The following is an 18324-nucleotide window of genomic DNA, read 5'->3' on the forward strand; positions in this document are numbered from 1 at the left end:
AGGTGACGGGCATCTGAAAGCACCTGTGATGTCATTGCTTCAGGGCTCAGCAAGGTGAAGGCACGGGGTCCTACTCTTTGCAGCAGTCTATGTGTGAGCAGCCTGAGTGTGCACATACGAGGTGGAGGGACGGCCTGAGTGTGCACGTACAAGGTGGAGCCCAGACAAGGTAGAGGAACAGCCTGAGTGTGCCCAGACAAGGTGGAGGGACAGCCTGAGTGTGCCCAGACAAGGTGGAGGGACAGCCTGAGTGTGCCCAGACAAGGTGGAGGGACAGCTAAGTGTGCCCAGACAATGTGGAGGAAGATAAGTGAGGACCCTAAAGGTTCCTAGCAGGGTGTGAAATCTTCAGTTGAATGCCATGTCATGGACATATCTGGAATCAGTGACCTGGCTTTGAGTGGAACTCTGTGGCCACCAGCCTCCTTGGGCTTTTGGGGTGTGTGTGTGTGGCTTACGGTGGCTAGGGAGGGTCAGCAGTAGCTGGCTGGGGAAGATCCTCCTAGAAAGACTCCAAAGTGTTCTAGAGGCACCATACGGACAGGGGGCAGTGGGGGCGTCTTGGAACATTTTACCTACTGTGGACTGAAAATGGAACCCTGTGGATCTGGGTCCATCCCCAAATGCAGGCAATTTCCCAACAAACCATGAGCAAGTGTTCTACCCCAAACCCTTTCTGAAGACAAACACCCGCACCACCCGGATTGCTCTCCAAGGCTCAGCATGACAGCTGTTGCGGTTTCCCTGGGGGCAGCTCCATACCAGGAGCAGGAGGCCAAGCCAGCAGGGACTGCGGCTGAGGGGCTGCCATCTATTTGTAGTCTGGAACAGAAAAACCATTACCAAGTATTCTGTGCTAAGAAGAAGCATTCAGTCCCTTGGTGGTGGCAGCTAGACTGACTGGCTGTCCTCTGCCCAACTCTCCTCATTGCCCAACTCTAGGTGGGACTCATGGTAGAGTCAGGGAAGAGAAGACCAGTGCTTTCCCTGCTCATGTCTGTGTGAGTTGTTAATCAGAGTGTGTGATGCTTAGTACATGCCTCCCTCCACATAGTCAGAACACCAGCGCCTCCACCACTAGAGAGCATCTCTCATTGGCTTGGTCTTCTGCCCAGTCACTGTGGTCTCATATCCTCAAGAACACAAATAGCTAGAAAGACCAATTTCTAGAGTGACCACAACCCCTGACCTTGTAGGTTCTGCCCACACAGAAATTGGATGTGATTGGGGTCCAGACGTGTTAGTACAGAGTGCACTGCCAGTCTCTTGGCTTTGGGTTTCCTCACAGTTTCCAGGGGGCCTCTGGGAGAGACTTGGCAGGGACTGGTCAGATGCCCAGTCAGACAGACAGCAAAGGCAACCTTCTAAACAGAGTCCTATGAGGTCAGCATAGAGTGAGTGGGAACATGAGAGAAGGCAAGCTGGGCTGAGAGGTAACTTGGATTATATACAGGGGAAGGGACTTCTTTGCCTGCCCAGCTTCTAGAAAACCCCAGGGACCACGGAGGACAGCTAACACAGCTAGGATTATGCAGGGAACAGGATAATGTCTTGACTAGTCTCTCAGGAAACTGTCAGACCACTTTGACCCTTTTCTTATATATTTACATATATATTTATTTCTCAATATGGCCTCACTCTTTTAGAGAGTTCCTGCTGCTATGAGGCTGAAAGCCCATCAGATGAAAAAGCTCCAGGCTTCTCTCCCCAGCTCAGCTGCCTTTCCTTTCCAACCAGGACAGGAACTCAGGACAATACCAATCTGCTCTCCTTTCCCTTACCCCTCTGCCTCGTGCCCTCTGCTGCTATCTCAGTGGATAATCTGTAGTCCTGTGGCCTCTGCCAATATTCCAAGCACCTGCCATCCTCCCTATTTCAACCTTGGGCCCAGAGGGAGGCTCCAAGGAAGGAAAGTCTAAGTTCTGGGGTGGTCAGAAGACACCTTGACCTCCAGGAAGTGAGGGTGCCCTGTGAGAGCCATGGTGAGAAGGGGCTGATGTATGAGGAGCTGAAGATGAGGCGGCACCTGGCAGTCTAGGGCCCGCAATCCCTTTTTACCTGGTGTTTAAGTAGCAGCATAGCCATCGAATGCCTTTCTCTACCTACCCTGAGCTTCTTGCTTCCCAGAGTGTGACTCTCCAGCCTGCTCTCACCAAGGGGTACCCTGCTCTTGGGGCTTGGTATTGAGTGTGACTCATGTTCACCTAGTCACTGTGTCCTGTCATGGATTTCCTCTGACTACTGCCTCCCTACCCTGACCCCAGGATACATGCTTTGTGCAGAACCCAGACTGGGCCCGAGTAACGGTGGTTGTAGAGTCTTGCAAGGGATGGTCACTGCGTCTGAAAAGAGGTGGTAGGAGAAGACAGACAGACAGAGGGACAGAGGTGGTAGACTCAGGACTATGTTTCAAGTGTCCAGCCTGGGGAGATCCACCTTTGTGTCTATTTCTTTCTTAGCTCTATGACTAAATACTCCAAGAGGCAGCTGAAGGGAAGCACTGACTTTGGCTCATGCTCGGGTAGTGGTCCATCTAGGCAGCGACACATGGCAGCAGGACGGCGAGGGAAGCTGCTGGCTTATGTTATGTCTGAGTGGCCAGGAAGACATGCCACGAGGTAGAGCTTGACCATAAACCTTAAGATTACCCCCCACAGCAATCCACTTCCTCCATATAGGTCCGGATTCCCCCGTCTAGGTCCTACTTCCCCCACCATCTAGGTCCCACTTTCTTGATCTAGGTCCCACTTCCTCCAACTAGGTTCCACTTCCTTCATCTACTTCCTGCTTCCTCCATCTAGGTCCCGCTTCTCCATCTAGGTCCCGCTTCTCCATCTAGGTCCCGCTTCCCCATCTAGGTCCCGCTTCTCCATCTAGGTCCCACTTCCCCATCTAGGTCCCACTTCCCCATCTAGGTCCTAGTTTCTCCATCTAGGTCCCACTTCCCCATCTAGGTCCTGCTTCCCCCCCTAGGTCCCACTTCTCCATCTAGGTCCCGCTTCTCCATCTAGGTCCCACTTCCCCATCTAGGTCCCACTTTCCCATCTAGGTCCTAGTTCCTCCATCTAGGTCCCGCTTCTCCATCTAGGTCCTGCTTCCCCCGCTAGGTCCCACTTCTCTATCTAGGTTCCGCTTCTCCATCTAGGTCCTGCTTCTCCATCTAGGTCCCGCTTCTGCAAGGTTCTATAAGCTCCCGAAACAGCACCACCAGCTGGGGACAGAGTGTTGACACATGAGCCCATGGGGACACTCCACATCTAAACCATAGCGCCTTTTTTGTGTGCCTTTTCACACTCCAGTGCACCTGACCAGGGGCCTCATTCTCCAGCCATCAGCCACATCCACAAGGAGAAAAGGGTGCTACTGGCAGGCCAAGAAGGCAGTATCTGGCTGGGCGTTTCACTCTGTGAGGTTGTTAAGTTTGCCTTCTGGGCTTTTGTGCAGAGCCTTGAACACACAAGGATCCTCATTGAGATGTAGGCTTCAGATAGCTCAGGCTTGCACATCCCAAGCCTCCCCAACACTATGAATCAGGGGAGCAAGCCTGGAAATTAGAAATATGACCTTCAGTGCTGAATTGTGCATTAAAGTTCCCACAAAAGCTTTGCAGAAAACAGTGAGATTCATGATGGCAATATGGTGCTATCCTGTAAAAGGCTGACATTTCAATTGTTCTCATTCATATCCCTGCAACCAAATCTTTTGCCCCCTCTGCAGTCATTTTAAAGTATTTACTAATATCCAGAGAGCTCTACGCAGAATTTTTAGTTTCTCCTGATGCATAAAGTCAGGCTGGGCCGTCTGACTCTACGAACATGAGCTAGCTCTACAGCCCTCAGGTGATGATGGGCAAGGTGTTCAGACATCCTACCCGGCTTCTCCCTTCAAGAGGAAGGGTTAAAAAAAATCACCAAAGCGTCATATTTTAATGAGGGCTTTTTTTTTTGCAATTTATATATAATAGATTTTCAATAACAACCTGTAATTAGTTCATTTTCTACTATTCAGTTGCTCTGCACTGAGGCCATTGACAGCCTCCAGCTGGGATATTTTAAAAAGGAAGACTGAGCTCCAGACAAAGGCTGGAGATGCTGGGCCTCACAATGCAGTTGCAGTTAGAAGCAAACTGTGGAGAGAGAAAGAGGCAGCGTGGTTTTGAGACTACAAAGTGGATAGAGAAGGAAGAGGAGGAGAAGGAGGAGGGAGAAGAGCATAGACGAGCTAGGACCGTCTCTGGGATCCCAGAGGATGGGGTGTAGGGCTTAGTTCCTGTGAGAGAGAAGGTGAGAAAGACATCTTAGTGGGAGAAAGACTATTGGGATAACCTTGAAGTGTGGGTACAATACACTTCACCCTGGAGAATGCAGAGAGAATGCCACATGAGTTTAAATGCATGAGAAAGTTCTGGAATCGTGTGCAAGGCAATCCCAATTCTGCTACTTTCTGCAAACTTCCCTGAGTTTGTTTCTTTCTCTGGAAAAGTGCACAGAGCTGGCACATGCTAGGTGCTAGGTGTCTCTATAACTGTAAGAGCCCGTTACCAACTACAGCGATACTGACATACACAGACCCTGAGGGGGTGTGCTGACTCTGAGCCATTCTCCAGCCTGGTCTGACTGCTAGGAACTAAATGGCAAGGATGAAGCAGGATCTGCCTTCGCCGGCAGTCAGACTCACCTTGTTTGGGCAAAGAGCCCAAAAGAGCTGGTTAGTGAGGGTGCTTGTTGTTGTGGGATAAACTTTTTGTACACTCTGAAGATATGTCTTTGTCAAGGCGCCTTCTGATTGGTTTAATAAATATTGAATGGCCAATAGCTAGGCAGGAGAGGATGGGCAGAATGTCTGGAGAGAGAAAGGAAGAGGAGATGAATCTAGGGGCTCATGGAGAAGCCAGTGAGAGGTGGAGCAAGTAGGACATACAGAGGAGAGGCAACCAAGCCACGCGGCAAAATGTAGAGTAATAAAAGCAGCTTAATTAAGTTATAAAAGCTCATTGGGAAAATGTCTAAGCTAAAGGCCACACTTTCATAGTTAATATTAAGTCTTCACGTTGCTATTGGGGAGCTGGCAGTCCCACAAAGGAAAGTCCGACTACGTTTGAGAAAGCTTGCTTCAGCTTGTGGCTGTCTTCTTTCACCACCAGGTGATCACCGGGGTTGAGGAGGTGGGTATGGAAGCCAGGGATGGTGGCAGCCTTTATTGGTTCCACGGGATAAGATGGGCACAGCCAGACTGTGCCTCCCTTCCACTTCGCAGCAAAGATGGTGGAAAAACATGCGCAACTCCACCAGGTGATTGGGCTGTCTGATTCAGAGTTGCCTTGGCTACAAGAATCATAAGATCAACACAGCTTTTTCCTTTCTGTATGCCTGGAGCTCCCAAATGCCAGTTGGAGGCCTGGGTCGGATTCGCACCCTGTCAGCACCCTGGGGTCCCTGGTGATCTGGAGTGTTACTGCATGAAGCCCACGTGGCTGCTCAAAACCTGCCCCCATCCACACATCTGCTGGGCTCGCCCTCAGAGGATTAATTATGCGGACAAGTATCTTTCTCAAAAGGAGAAGGAACTGATAATGAATTTAAAGAGAAAAAAAATTAGTCCTCATTTAAGCGACCTGTTCCCCCCCCCCCCCACACACACACAATCCCAATGTGAACATTTGGAAAAGTGTAAAAACATGCAAAATCGAGAAGCTTTTTAAAGTGAGCGACTTTTGAGTTAACTGACTGTGATGAGCAGTCAGGACCAGTTTGTGTGTGGCTTTCCAGTGGCCTTGGAGCCCGGGTCGCTGCCACAGCAGGGACAGGTGGCTGTGGGGGAGGAGGGGAGGAAGGGGGAGGACACATGCAGAGAGGACACTGTGCCTTTAGTTCCTAGGCCTGACTTTGATCTGGGATGTCAAAAGCAACTTGAAAACAATGTTTAGTTGATAGATGGAGCAAGACAGGGAGGCCACCTTCATCTTTCATGCCTGTCACTATGTGGGTGACTGGGATGGGGGTCCTAGCGCTGACTGATGGTCAGAAAGAGATGGGTGTGGGGTGGAGCAGGTGGCCCAGTTGGTAAAGGGCTTGCTTTGCAAGCATGGGAACCTGAGTTTGATCCTAGAATACCCCTTTCAAACCCTTTTAAAACTCAGCCTGGTGGCACATGACTGTAATCCCAATCTAGGACGAGGGAGGAAGAGATGGACAGATCCTGGGGGATCTGGCTACTTAATGAATTCTAGGCCAGTGAGAAACCCTCTCAAAAATCAAGGTGGACAGTGCCCAAGAAACTATATCCTAGGTTGTTCTTTGACTTCCACACTCCTGCATTCACATATGTACCTACCTAAACACACACACACACACACACACACAGAGAGAGAGAGAGAGAGAGAGAGAGAGAGAGAGAGAGAGAGAGAGAAACAGAGATAGATGAGAGACACAGAAACAGAGAGACAGACAGACACTCAGAGATCTGGTTCTTATGACTAACACACCTGTCCTGTCCTCTTCCCTGAGTGCGGCATTCCTAAAGCCAGGAGTGGCATTCCTAAAGCCAGGAGTGGCATTCCTAAAGCCAGGAGTGGCATTCCTAAAGCCAGGAGTGGCATTCCTAAAGCCAGGAGTGGCATTCCTAAAGCCAGGAGTGGCATTCCTAAATCAGCCTCACTATGAACCAACTTAGTTAGCAAGGCAGTTAGTAGCCATGGGCTGGGCTTTAATACGCTGTATACTGCAGTCCTGCTCAGGGAACAGCCAAACCAGCGGCGCCATAAGGTGAGCTTATGAGAAAGTCTCCCTCTCCACCCCCGCCACAAACTCATCAATACATGTCATTTCTGCAGGGCAAACACTGAGACATATCATCTGTTTGTTTTGAGACAAAGTCTCACGATGTTGCCCTGGATTGCCTGGAACTTACAGAGATCCATCCACGTTTGCTTCCCAAGTGCTGGGATTAAAGGTGCGTGCCAACTCCTCCAGCCCAGACCTACCATCTCCCGTAGAGTGACGGGATTTGCTTCAGAAGGCTGTGAGGCTGGAGTCCCACTGCATCCTCTACCCCACTTGGTAGCCCAAACAAAACTCCAAACTCCCAGCTTCTGCCAGCCCATCAACTCCAGCTGTTAAAATTAAATCTAAAATATTGTTGCTGAGACGTGTAAGATATGACTTTTAGTGAGATCTCTCGAATGCCCACCACTTTCTAGGGAATCAGTTATACCCGTGTGTCTCATTTCAATTACTCATTTAAAACTCACAGAGCCAAGCATCTTTCACTACAGCTCTGGGAATTAGCATGCAGTTCCTGGAACTTTGAAAAGCCATTGATCCCTGGATGCTCAGAGCCTCAGCATGTCAGGTCTTTATAGCTGGGCTAACTCATTTTGTGGCTTCCTCAGTGGCTGCGAGTTTACATTTTATTGCATATCTATTATTTGGGTTGGGCTGTGATGAATGGTTTGGCTGCCTGGTTCGAAACAAGTCCAAGGCAACCGCGGAATCTAATTTGCTTCAAAGATGATGATTATAAAGCTTTTCAAGTAATAACCCAGGAATGGAAGGAGCAGACATCAGGGTGCCCTGCCTGAGATCTATGGCTGAAGCTGAAGGGACGAGGTGCCCCCTCCGCTACAGTGGCTCTTGTTTATATCGACATCTATCTGTCTGTCTTCATGGGCAGGAGAAATGCTTGCATTTCCTCAGGAGCAAAACCATGAGATTGTTGTTTGGCTCCACCCATTCCCAGGATGGAGGGTGTGCCACCCCTGGCCACATGAGTGGTGGCACATAGCTAGCTGTATTAACTGCTTATTGCTGTCACCATCTGCCTGACAAAAGCTACTTCAGGAAAGGAGGGTTTACGTTGACTCACGGTTTGAGGGGATACAGGTCATCACAGCAGGGAAGGCACAAGCAGGAGGAACATGAGGCAGCTGGTTATATTGTGCCCACAGTCAGGAAGCAGAGAGAGATGCATTCTGGTGCCCAGTTTGCTTTCTCCTTTTCAAGCAGTTTAGGACTTCAACCCATGGGATGGCTCCGCCCACATCTAGGGGTAGGTCTTCCCATCTCAACTAACCCAATCTAGACACTCCCTCCCTGCAAACCACAAAGTGCCTTCAAGGCGATCTTGCCCTCTCTGCAACATTTAGGCAGCGTTCCTGAAATACATTAGATCTGTCCCCGGAAAACTCTCCACTTCCTGACTTGGAGAACAAGTCTGGCTGTCATCTCTTCTAATGCTGCTTCTCTGGTTCATCTGTGGTGTGGGAGGTCCTTCTGTTTATGTGTTGCTTTTATTGGTTAATGAATAAAGAAACCGGCTTGACCTATAGTATAGGAGGAGGGAGGTGGAGTTAGAGAGAAGCCATGGAGCCACCAGTGATAGACGCTGGGAACTTTAGCTGGTAAGTCACAGCCACATGGCGATACACAGATGAATAGAAATGGGTTAAGTTGATATGTAAGAGTTAGCCAATAAGAAGCTAGAACTATTGGGCCAAGCAGTGATTTAATTAATACAGTTTCTGTGTGATTATTTTGGGGCTAAGCGGTTGGGAACCAACAAGCGGCCTCCTTACTCTACACATCTGAGTTCTGTGGGACTAGAATTGACAAGGGAAGTGGATGGAGAGACTAGTGATAAAGCAAGCATGGGTCAACAGGGAGGGTCTCTTGTGATATCCAGGTCAACACTTAGCAGGTGCTTCTCCAGATGATGATGATGATGATGATGATGATGATAACAACAACTCCTCTTTCCCTTTGGGGTAGCCTTTATGTGGTTGTGGATATCAGAAGTGTTAAGATCCCTACCACTGTGGATTTACTCAACTGTGTGTTTTCAAAGTGCCTGGTCATTTAACAGTCAACTCCCTAAACAGTTTAAAATATCAAGATTTATTTTTGCTAACAAGCTCTTGGTGCTCCAAACAGGAACTTCTAGAAACAGGACAAGCTTACAAGTCACTCACACTTTGTCATGAACTAGTATCAGCAGTTCAGGCTTTATGCATTGGCGAGGATGAGGATGCTAGAGACCAAACATAATCACTGTACATCAAACAAAGCCTTGGAGTAGTGATTGGCTGGTAACCCTGGACACCAAAGAACTGGAAAGCTTTCTCTTTCCCCACAGAACCATACCAGGTACAGGAAGTTCCTGCAGAGAAAAATCACTTGCTTTTCTCCTTTATGTCTTTCAAGTGTATCTTCTATTTGCCACAAAACCCCTTTTGCCAACGAGATGGAAGAACTGCCGCTGGGAATAACCAGAGCTTAAAGAAGTGTCACTGTACTGCAGAGAGATACTTTCTGGGAAGAAGAAATTCCTGATGAGCGCTCGGAGGAAGGATTCTAAATTCTATGGGTCAGGATATTCAGTGTCTTCAGGAGCTCACACTGCCTCCCCAAGGCCAATACCTAGCATCAGGTGTTGGGAGATTGCAGGTCATGCCCAGAAGCACATCATAGGGCTCACACACTATCTGCTACCAGAGTGCCCTTGAATATAAGGGGGTGTCCCCTCTTTTGAGCAAAACATGTTCCTCTGGTCTCTAGCGTGGGCCCAGTACACGAGCTGTGTGGGCCCTGGTGGACTTCTCTGAGGTTACTTCCTATGTCAGCAAGCCCTGCCCAGAGTTAGCTTGATGGAATCTCTAAGCAGGTCATCTCCGGGTATGGCACACACCAGGGAACCCAAGGAGGAGCCACTCAGGGCACAGGAGTGAAAAAGAAAAGGAAACAGGAAGTGTTAACACTATGATTAGCAAGCCGACTTAGGAGTCGGGAAGTTACACAGGGGTAAGATGTGCTCTATCATCTGAGACTACAGACCGAACACTGTATGAACTACTGATGTCTGCTAAAACTGCCTTAACTAGAAACCTGTACATTTCCGTTTCTGTAAAACTTGCTTAGTTCTGGGAAAAATCTGCTTTGGGGTGGGGATAAAAAGACCACACTAAGATGACCACAAGATATGGCAATGCTTAACCCTATGAAATGTTTCTGACATAACCTGGCTTCTTGGAGCGATAGCAGAGGCTATAACAGCATGTTATACTCCAACAGGAGTGTTTACTGTCTTTGGCTTCTCTAGATACCCTGCTACCTCTCTTGAACATAGAGACTTTCTCCATTGCCCTTGGGCAGTGACTGGGCCCAGCTTCTGCCTGGCCACGCCTCTAGCCCATCCCTCAGAGTTTCCGTCCAGGCGGCCTGGTTGTCTCCATGTTCAGTGCTGTAATCCATTTTCCCCAAAATCAAAACATCCCTCCTGTAGAAAGGACGGAGGCTTATGACTCAGGAAGCAAATGAAACAAGGCCAGGAAGCTCCTGCAACCCACAAAATTCACAGGTCCCCCTCCCTCAAGTTACCTAAGACAGGGAAAGTGCAGGGCAGAGGAGATTCTCTGACCAGTTAAGTTGCCTTCAAGCCCTGCAGGAAAGTTGTTAACCTGCAGGCTGTTGCCCAAGTTTTAGTGGGCTTTTCAGGGATGCTGCTCACTTTGAGACACCCAGGACTCCTCTGGTTCACTGAGCTGGACACAGATGGAGTTGTTTCTGTGGTCTGCCACTGATGTCACGTCTGAGGTGAATAAACATTTGTTCATGTCTCTCCAGGAAATCACATGATATGCAGCCAAGAGGATTGTTGTTACAGTTCTGTTGTGGTTATAGCCCCAAATCCCTCCGTTGATGAAGAACATATTCGTTGAAAAGGTAGAGAGTTGGCAAGCTCTCTCCTTCCCACCCATCTTATTTTGTCCCTTTCTTATAGATCAGGCTTGCACAGAGCAATCTCAGTTTCTTTCACATCTAAGCCAAATCCACCTGCAGACTGCTGAAGCCAGGCTCACATGCCCTGTGTACCTGCCGTCCAGGCTTCTGATGCCACATCACAACCAAGGCATGGGGATATCTGAGGAATTAGTTCCCGTTCCCACTCCCACAGCCCCGTGCAGAGGTCTCACTTACGGAAGGCTGTGTAGAACTCTCCAAGGGTCAAAAAGCCATCACTATTATAGTCATCAAACCGCAGGAGATCGCTTGGTGAGCATCCCTTCAGGGAACCGTCCAGATCCTGCTCCTTTAGCACATACTGTGAGGTGAGAAGAGACAAAAGCCAGAGTTATCAGTGAGCTCAGCATCATGGATGCTGCTGGAAAATGCCCCAGGTCTGGTGGGGACTCAGGGAAGCAAAATAGGCCTTGGGGTACGGGAACTGATGAAGTCCTGAGTAAATGTGTGTTGTTGACAAGGTCGTGGTCACATCAAGGACCCTGGTGACTCAGAACCATGGAACGTTGAAACCTTTTCTAGGTCAGGCTCAGGGACTTAGCAAAGCCTGCCCTGGGTCCATGTGCAGATGTTGACAGTGTGTGCAGACAGCATGGACCACAGCTTCCTGCTCCTCCTGGATGACTGCAGCCTCAACTGTTCCTCTGCAGAAACCCCCACCCAGATTAGTGAAAGCCTCTTCCTGGTTCAGCTGTAGGTAATGAACTTGCCTTCTCAATCCAGATGTATAAAACCAGCTAAGTTTCCTAGGCTGCTGGTGGTGCATCTCCACTCCCAATTCCAGTGTTCTGTGTGTCTGTATGTCTGTCCTTTCTCCATTCCCTGATATCCCCCCAACTCCAAAGTCATGTAGGTTGCAGCACTGGGGAGCATCCAGAGACCTCTGGTCTTGTTCGATTTGAATCCTTCACTTTACAGATAAGGAAACTGAGGCTCGGAGAAGGAAGGTCTGTGGTCTCCAGGTCTGGCAGACAGAGCCAGGGGATCTAAGCAAAGAGGAATGTTTGGGGTCACTTGTCTGTCCCTTGTGCTGTTAATGGGGAAAACAGACTAGAGAAGGGCTTGAGATCACAGGAAGTCAGTGAACAGCTGACCTCAGGGTGGGAGTCCAGGCCACTATGGGTGATGGTTAATTTTTACTGTCATCCTGACTGGGGTTGGAATGATCTGGAAGACACCAGAGAGGTTTCAGTGAGGAGGGAAGACTGGCCCTAAACATGAGATGGGTACCCACACTGAATAAGAGGTGGGGAAAGGAATTGTAAAACCTGATGAACACTGGTATTCATCTTTCTGACTGATGAAGCAGGGTGACAGCAGCCTCAGGCTCTTGTCACCGTATTTTCAGGCTATGATAGACTGTATCCCCTCAAACTGTAAGCCAGAAGCCAACTCCCTTCCCAAGCTGCTTCTTGATAGGTATTATATCACAGCGATGAGACAAAGAATGTGCTGTATTTCATCACCACATCCACGCCCCTCAACCACACACCAGTCCTCGCTGCACAGCACATGCCCAGAAAGCAGTTGGTGACCAGATCTGTCTCAGTTACACCAGGCAAAGGCGACTTTAAGGGAGATAGTGTTCTTATAGTTCTTGGGAACAGAGTGCCGCCAAGTCACGGAAGACATGGCAGTGGCAGGGATGGTATGGTGGCAAGCGGGATGCTGCCTGTCAGAGTACAACTCCACTCAGGAAACACAGGGTGACTGTGAGGTGGGGACCAGGCTATTAAGCCTCAAGACTGGCCCCCAGTGATGTATTTCCTCCAGCAAGACTCTATCTCCTGAAGGTTCCATAACCGTCCCAAACACCACCACCAGCTAGAGCCCAAGTGTTCAGACACATGATCTTGTTGGGCATTTTATGCTTCCATGTTCTTCTAGGGTCACAAATGTCACCCCTCAGGCAGGATCCTGATTTAGGATTTAGGTGGACTCTTGTGGATTCCTCTGTGGTTATGGTTTAACCCATGAGACACAAAAGTCCTGCCCCCATCACAGCCAGCCACACACTAAAGTTCGTGTGGGTAGAAATTCCACGCACCCTCACTTGGCTGACTGTTGAAAGCCACAGGTTGGGCAAGGGAGACCGTACAAAGGAAATCAAGAGAATGGAAATGGTTTTATTTTATTTTGAGGGGGGCATGGAGGTAGAGAGATTTTTTTCTCTTTGTTTAACATTCCCAGCTTGGTCTGCTATATTAAAGGCAATTTAATGTGATAATGTTTAAAAAAATGACCCTTCACCCAGCAAGTGAGCTTGTTCGATAAAAAGGAGATCAACCATGACGCCTCAGATCAATCTTCCGAAGATGGAAATTTCCCTTTGTCTATTTCTACATTGGAAATTGATTAACTTTTCATAGGACCGAGGAGTTCTTCCCTCCGGCGCCTCTGACTCAGTGTCAAGGCAAGGCCCACATTAGCTGGGCTCTGCTTGGCGGATTTATGAGATGGACTTTAGATATATTAAAATTTAAAGAGAAAATCATAGTCCAATTACCATGCTTGTTAATGGCTTCAGATGCCTCTGGCCACATCTCTGCCAGGTTACAGCAATGAACCCAAGAAGATCTGTTGGGAGCCGCGTGGGTCTGGGCACCAGGAGCTCACAGCTGCCTCTGCGTAGGGCAGGCAGGTGTCACATGCCACATGCTTCCTGCCCAGCCTGTAGTATGAGGAATGACAGGTGGGGTGTGTTCCTATAGATAGCCATAACCAACAAGACCTCTGGGCTTTCCTGGAGTCATCATACGAGGGCTCCTGGCCCTGCTCCTGAGGGTCTTAGCAAGAGTTGGGGGCTGAATATTACTGATAGAATAGGGATATGCTAGCATGCTGCCACTATGCCTTCCATGGGCTTCCTAGGCTGCTTGGGTTTGTGTGGTGAGCTGGAACAGAGTCGCTGGTTACTTGATTCCCTAGAGCCTCAGGTTCTTCCTCTAATAACGTCTGTGAAGCAGGACAGTAGCAGTTCTGACCCTACAGGAGAAGATGCTGAAGGATGAAGGGGAAGCAAGGATGACGACAATGCTGCTGCCCACTGGGAACATCCCATGTGCCAAATACAATGCTAAACACGTCACACATCTCACTCTGGCTTATCACCATTAACTCTCGTGATGACCTCGTGAGGTTCACAGCTGAGGCATGGCGTGGAGGCTTGGGAAGGAGGGGCCTCTGGAGACTCACTAGCTCATGAATGCTGGCGGCAGACCTTGACTGTGGGCTGCTTGGCTTTGAAGCTTGCATTCTTCGCTGCTGTCCCTCCATAGAGCAAGACGGCAGTGTGTATCTACCATGGGCAAAGGGGCTGCGCAATGATCTGGCTACCAACTTGGTTGTTGTTGTTGAGCATGCGTGTGTCTGCATGTTTGCCTGTGAGCGCTACACATGCACGTGTCCATGGAAGCCTTCTTTGGCTGCTGAGGCAGGTCCTCTCACCGAAGCCAGCGCTTACTCTGGGCTTCTGTCTTTGGTTCCTTCACATATGGTTTACAGGGAGACGCCACACCCGCCTGGCCTTTACACGACTTCTGGGGAATCTCAACGCTGGTCGGACCCTCGCAGAGCAGATGTCTTACCGGCTGAGCCAACGCCCCGGCCTCCAGGCTATCGTTTTGCTGAGGTCCATCAGCATCAAAAGTGAGAACTCAATCCTGTCACCTCTTCTCTGGGTGACCACTCTGTAGTTTCTGGGGGCAGGGTGGTCTCCATGAACCCCTCACCTGGGAAAGCTGCATCCATTTTCTTGCTTACATTTACTTTGGCTGGGCTAAGACAACACAGCCCTTCTGTCCCGTGCCAGCCTTCCTGCTGCCAGAACTCTTCAGGCCTCTCCCTGGCAGTGGCAGCGGCCCCAGGGTGTGATACTGCTCTTTCTTCCTTTTGCGATATAGACACTAACCACCCAGGCACCTCCTTAAAGTTGCCTAGAGTGATAGCTTCTAACCCACAGCCTTTGGAGCAGAGGCAAACCTTGGGGCAGGATCCATGGGCATTCTCAGGCTAGTGCCTGTGAGGGGTGGACACAGGACTTCCCATAAGCAAAACAGCTCGGGGCAGGGGGGGGTGGTGGTGTTGGGTCATTGGTATTTGGATGCCAAAGTGCAGCGCTGTCACTGGGCAGAGGCCTTGGGGACCCCCAGGTTGAAGCGTCAAAGATGCTCACCCTAACGAGTGATGCTCACCCTAACGAGTAGTGCTCCCCTTTGACATTTCCCTGTAGAAAAGGACAGGCTTAAAGCGTCAAGGACTGGCTTTCTGAGGAAAACACCAGCAGGCAGCCCCTCTGAGGGAGGCTTTGCCTGCAAGCCGAGGAAGCGTCGAAACTGGTTTGTAAACCTAGGCTGAGGTGGCAGGGGGTGGGATTTTGTGTGTAAGACATTCTCAGAGGTGCTGACAACAAGCTGTGGATCCTGGGAAGGATCTCTGTGACAGGATCCACTGTCACAGAGGAGGCTTGCCTGTCTATCCTCTCCTTCCTGTCACGGAGGTGGCTTGCTTGTTCCCCTCTCCAGCCACTGTCAGGGAGGGTGCTCACTTGTCCATCTGCCCCCCTCCCCACTCCAGCCACTGTCACATCACGGAGGGGGCTTGCCTGTCCAGGTAGGAGGGGTCCCTGGCAACCCGTAACAGAGACAGTGACAAACCATTGTCTCCGCTAATGAGTGTCTCCTCACCACATGTGCCATACTGGCTCCCTCCACAGTCCCTGCTGTGTGCCAAACTCACCTGAGCCAGCTCCAAGCTGCTGAGGTGGCCACTGCCATCGGTATCCAAGTCCTTAAATAGCGACTCCACCAAGAGGCGCTTCTGGGAGGCGAGGTTCTGCCTGTTGGTTTCTTGTTGGAGGGGCTGTCTGCGGCTCTGGAGCGCCAGAAGGACATTTTTGAGACGAGCGTAGCCAGCCATGGTGCACATGTCTCCTGAAAGAGAAGAAGGGGTTGTTACGTCAAATGTACCCTGCGGTCTTGAGACAGTGCTCAGCCCATCCATACATTCATCCATCTCATTCGTCAGCAGCTGCTGGGCATTTCCAGTGTTCAGTAACAGTGCCACTGTCAAGGAGGGGGCTCACTTGTCCATCCACCCCCTCCAGCCATTGTCACGGAGGGGGTTTACTTGTTCATCCCCCCCTCCTCCAGCCACTGTCCTGTCATGGAGGGGGCTTGCCTATCCATCTGCCCCCTCCAGCCACTGTCACAGATGGGGCTTGCCTGTCCATCCGCCCCCTCCACCCACTGTCACAGAGGAGGCTTGCCTGTCTATCCTCTCCCTCCAGCTACTGTCACTGAGGTGGCTTGCTTGTTCCCCTCTCCAGCCACTGTCATGGAGGGTGCTCACTTGTCCATCCGCCCTCCTCCCCACTCCAGCCACTGTCACATCACGGAGGGGGCTTGCCTGTGCATCTGCCCACCCATTCAGCCTACTGATATTTAGAGAGTTGCCTATATGAGTCAGGCAGAATGGGGGACATTCTTCCAGTGGAATCTGCAACTGTTGTCCCACAGTGCGAGGAAAACCAGCCCCCATTTCATTCTGTCACAGTTTGCCTTTTGTCTTAATCCTATCTTAAAGGCTGCTTTTGAATCCTTGGCCTCATAGATTAGGGCATTTTAGTTAACAGGGCTAATAATCCCCGCTTTAGGTAATTAGGTACACTTCCAGAGCTGGGTTACTCGGAAACAAACGTGTGTACACAAGTCTATGACCAAGAAACAAAAGGAGGCTTTAGGAGATTAAACCAGCGCGCACAGCCCATTACTCTTAGGCCTTTTATCAGGGGCATGCTTGCTGAATGCACAGCATTGCACGGTGCTTTGGCAAATGAGGTCTGTGATGCACTGTGACATGACATAGTTTATCTTGCTGGTGACAGGGCCACCATACAGGGCACAGTCAGTAAATGTGGGCTGCAGGGATGCCACAGAGCTGTGATCCTCCAGCCCTGCTTCCTACTTCCCCTGGGGACAACAAACACTTCCTGAGCCTGGCCTTGTTGAATGCGGGGGGTGGGGAGGTGGGGTGCTGGTGTGGGCTCCCTGCTCTCCATTCTGAGATCAGTGGGTGCTGGGTGTGAACTACCTGGGGTCTGGGCTTCTTCCCTTGAATTCTAACACCAGTTGAAGTTGCCGGGTTAACCTCTCAGGACCAGACAGTGAACAGGCTTGAGTTTGGGGACCACTGGGTCTGTGAGTCCCAGCCCTGCTGCTTCCGGGTTGTGTAACCTGGGGTAAGGGGCCTCAGTGATTTTATCTGAGAAATGGGATAATAATGCACCCCACGTGGGGACATTATGAAGGTTAATTAACATAGTCACATGTATCTTTACTTTGAGCCAGTGCTCAGTGATTGGCAGCTGCCCTCCCACTTTTAGGTGTTGGCACCACGATAGGGAGAACACAGACTCACAGAAGCTCCTCAGTGGGAAAGGGGGAGCAGCCATTGCTCTCTCCTGCCCTCCTTCCCTCATTGGAGAAGCCCCGGTGGCTGAAACACTTTTTCTTGCACTTGTTTGTGTTTCTAGATTTTTCTTCCAATTTGGGGTCAATTGATTCTCGTCAGAAACAAATGCCTGTTACTATTTCCCTTGTGTGTTTATTTGTGTTTATTTAGAAAAAAATCAATTGCTGTGTTCAATATAATCAATCTATTTGCTCCCTGGGAGTCACCACGCTCTGACACAAGGGCTGTCTCCCATCCCCAGACCTGCTCACACCCCTTCCAGAGAGTCCCTGGTACCCATAGACATACCCCATTTTGAAACCTACATGGCTGCGGAGTGCTGCACATGGCCTCCATGACCTGGTCTCATATATTGGACATATTGGACATATATTGGAATATATTGGTCTTAAATTGGACAAAGCCAATATAACTGGGAAGAACGTGTCTGGTGGCGAGATTTTTCTCAAAAAACTGTTTTAGGGAAAGAGTAGGGTGGTCTAGTCCATTAGGCCTTTCCAAAGAGGGTGAACTCTGGGCTGGCAAACGGAGCAGACATAAGGGAATGGAGTTGTTTAGCTGTTGGGGTGGGAACTGGCAGAAGGGTCCACGTGGAGGGTGTGCATACACTGGAGGGACTGTCAGGTTTCCCTGGGGACAGGCACCTGCATCAGATGCTGGGAAGCAGATGTCTACAGTGACTGGAATGGTGTCAATAGACTCCCACAGACCTGCTAGCCAGAGCCGGGCATCCCGAGAACCTGTGAGAGCAGGGCCACCTGGAGGCTAGAGCCGGTAGGTAGGATGGGTAGTGAGGTCTTGGACTGCTGGTCTCCCAACCTTCTCAGGGTTTCATGGAGCTGCCTGCTGCCCTGTACCAAGGGTTTATTGCTAGACAACCTCCACCATGGGCAGCTGGGGAGACCATGACGTGGAGCTGGGGGCTGTAGTAATATCTCAAGCTTTGCTCTTCTACCAAATCCTATATTCTTCAGACTGGGAATGCACTTCATTTTTGGAGTGCTTGCCTTGCATGCAAGAAGCCTTGGGTTCAGTTCTTAGCACTGCTTAAAACTAGGAG

At 50.0% G+C, this 18324-nt stretch overlaps 1 protein-coding gene across 1 annotated transcript in view; it reads right to left on the reverse strand.

The window, feature by feature from the left end:
* Fstl4 (follistatin like 4) overlaps positions 1-18324 on the reverse strand; it is a 433548-nt gene that overhangs the window by 107640 nt on the left and 307584 nt on the right. Inside the window, exons 5-6 of the mRNA XM_085694933.2 lie at positions 15531-15724; positions 10971-11094 (exon numbers count right to left, since the gene is read on the reverse strand). Of these exons, the coding sequence (XP_085551059.2) occupies positions 10971-11094; positions 15531-15724 (318 nt within the window). The remainder of the gene's footprint in view (positions 1-10970; positions 11095-15530; positions 15725-18324) is intronic.

Source organism: Myodes glareolus, chromosome 9, assembly GCF_982192425.1.
Source record: "Myodes glareolus chromosome 9, mMyoGla1.1, whole genome shotgun sequence".
In the NCBI taxonomy this organism is placed as follows: Eukaryota; Metazoa; Chordata; class Mammalia; order Rodentia; family Cricetidae; genus Myodes; species Myodes glareolus.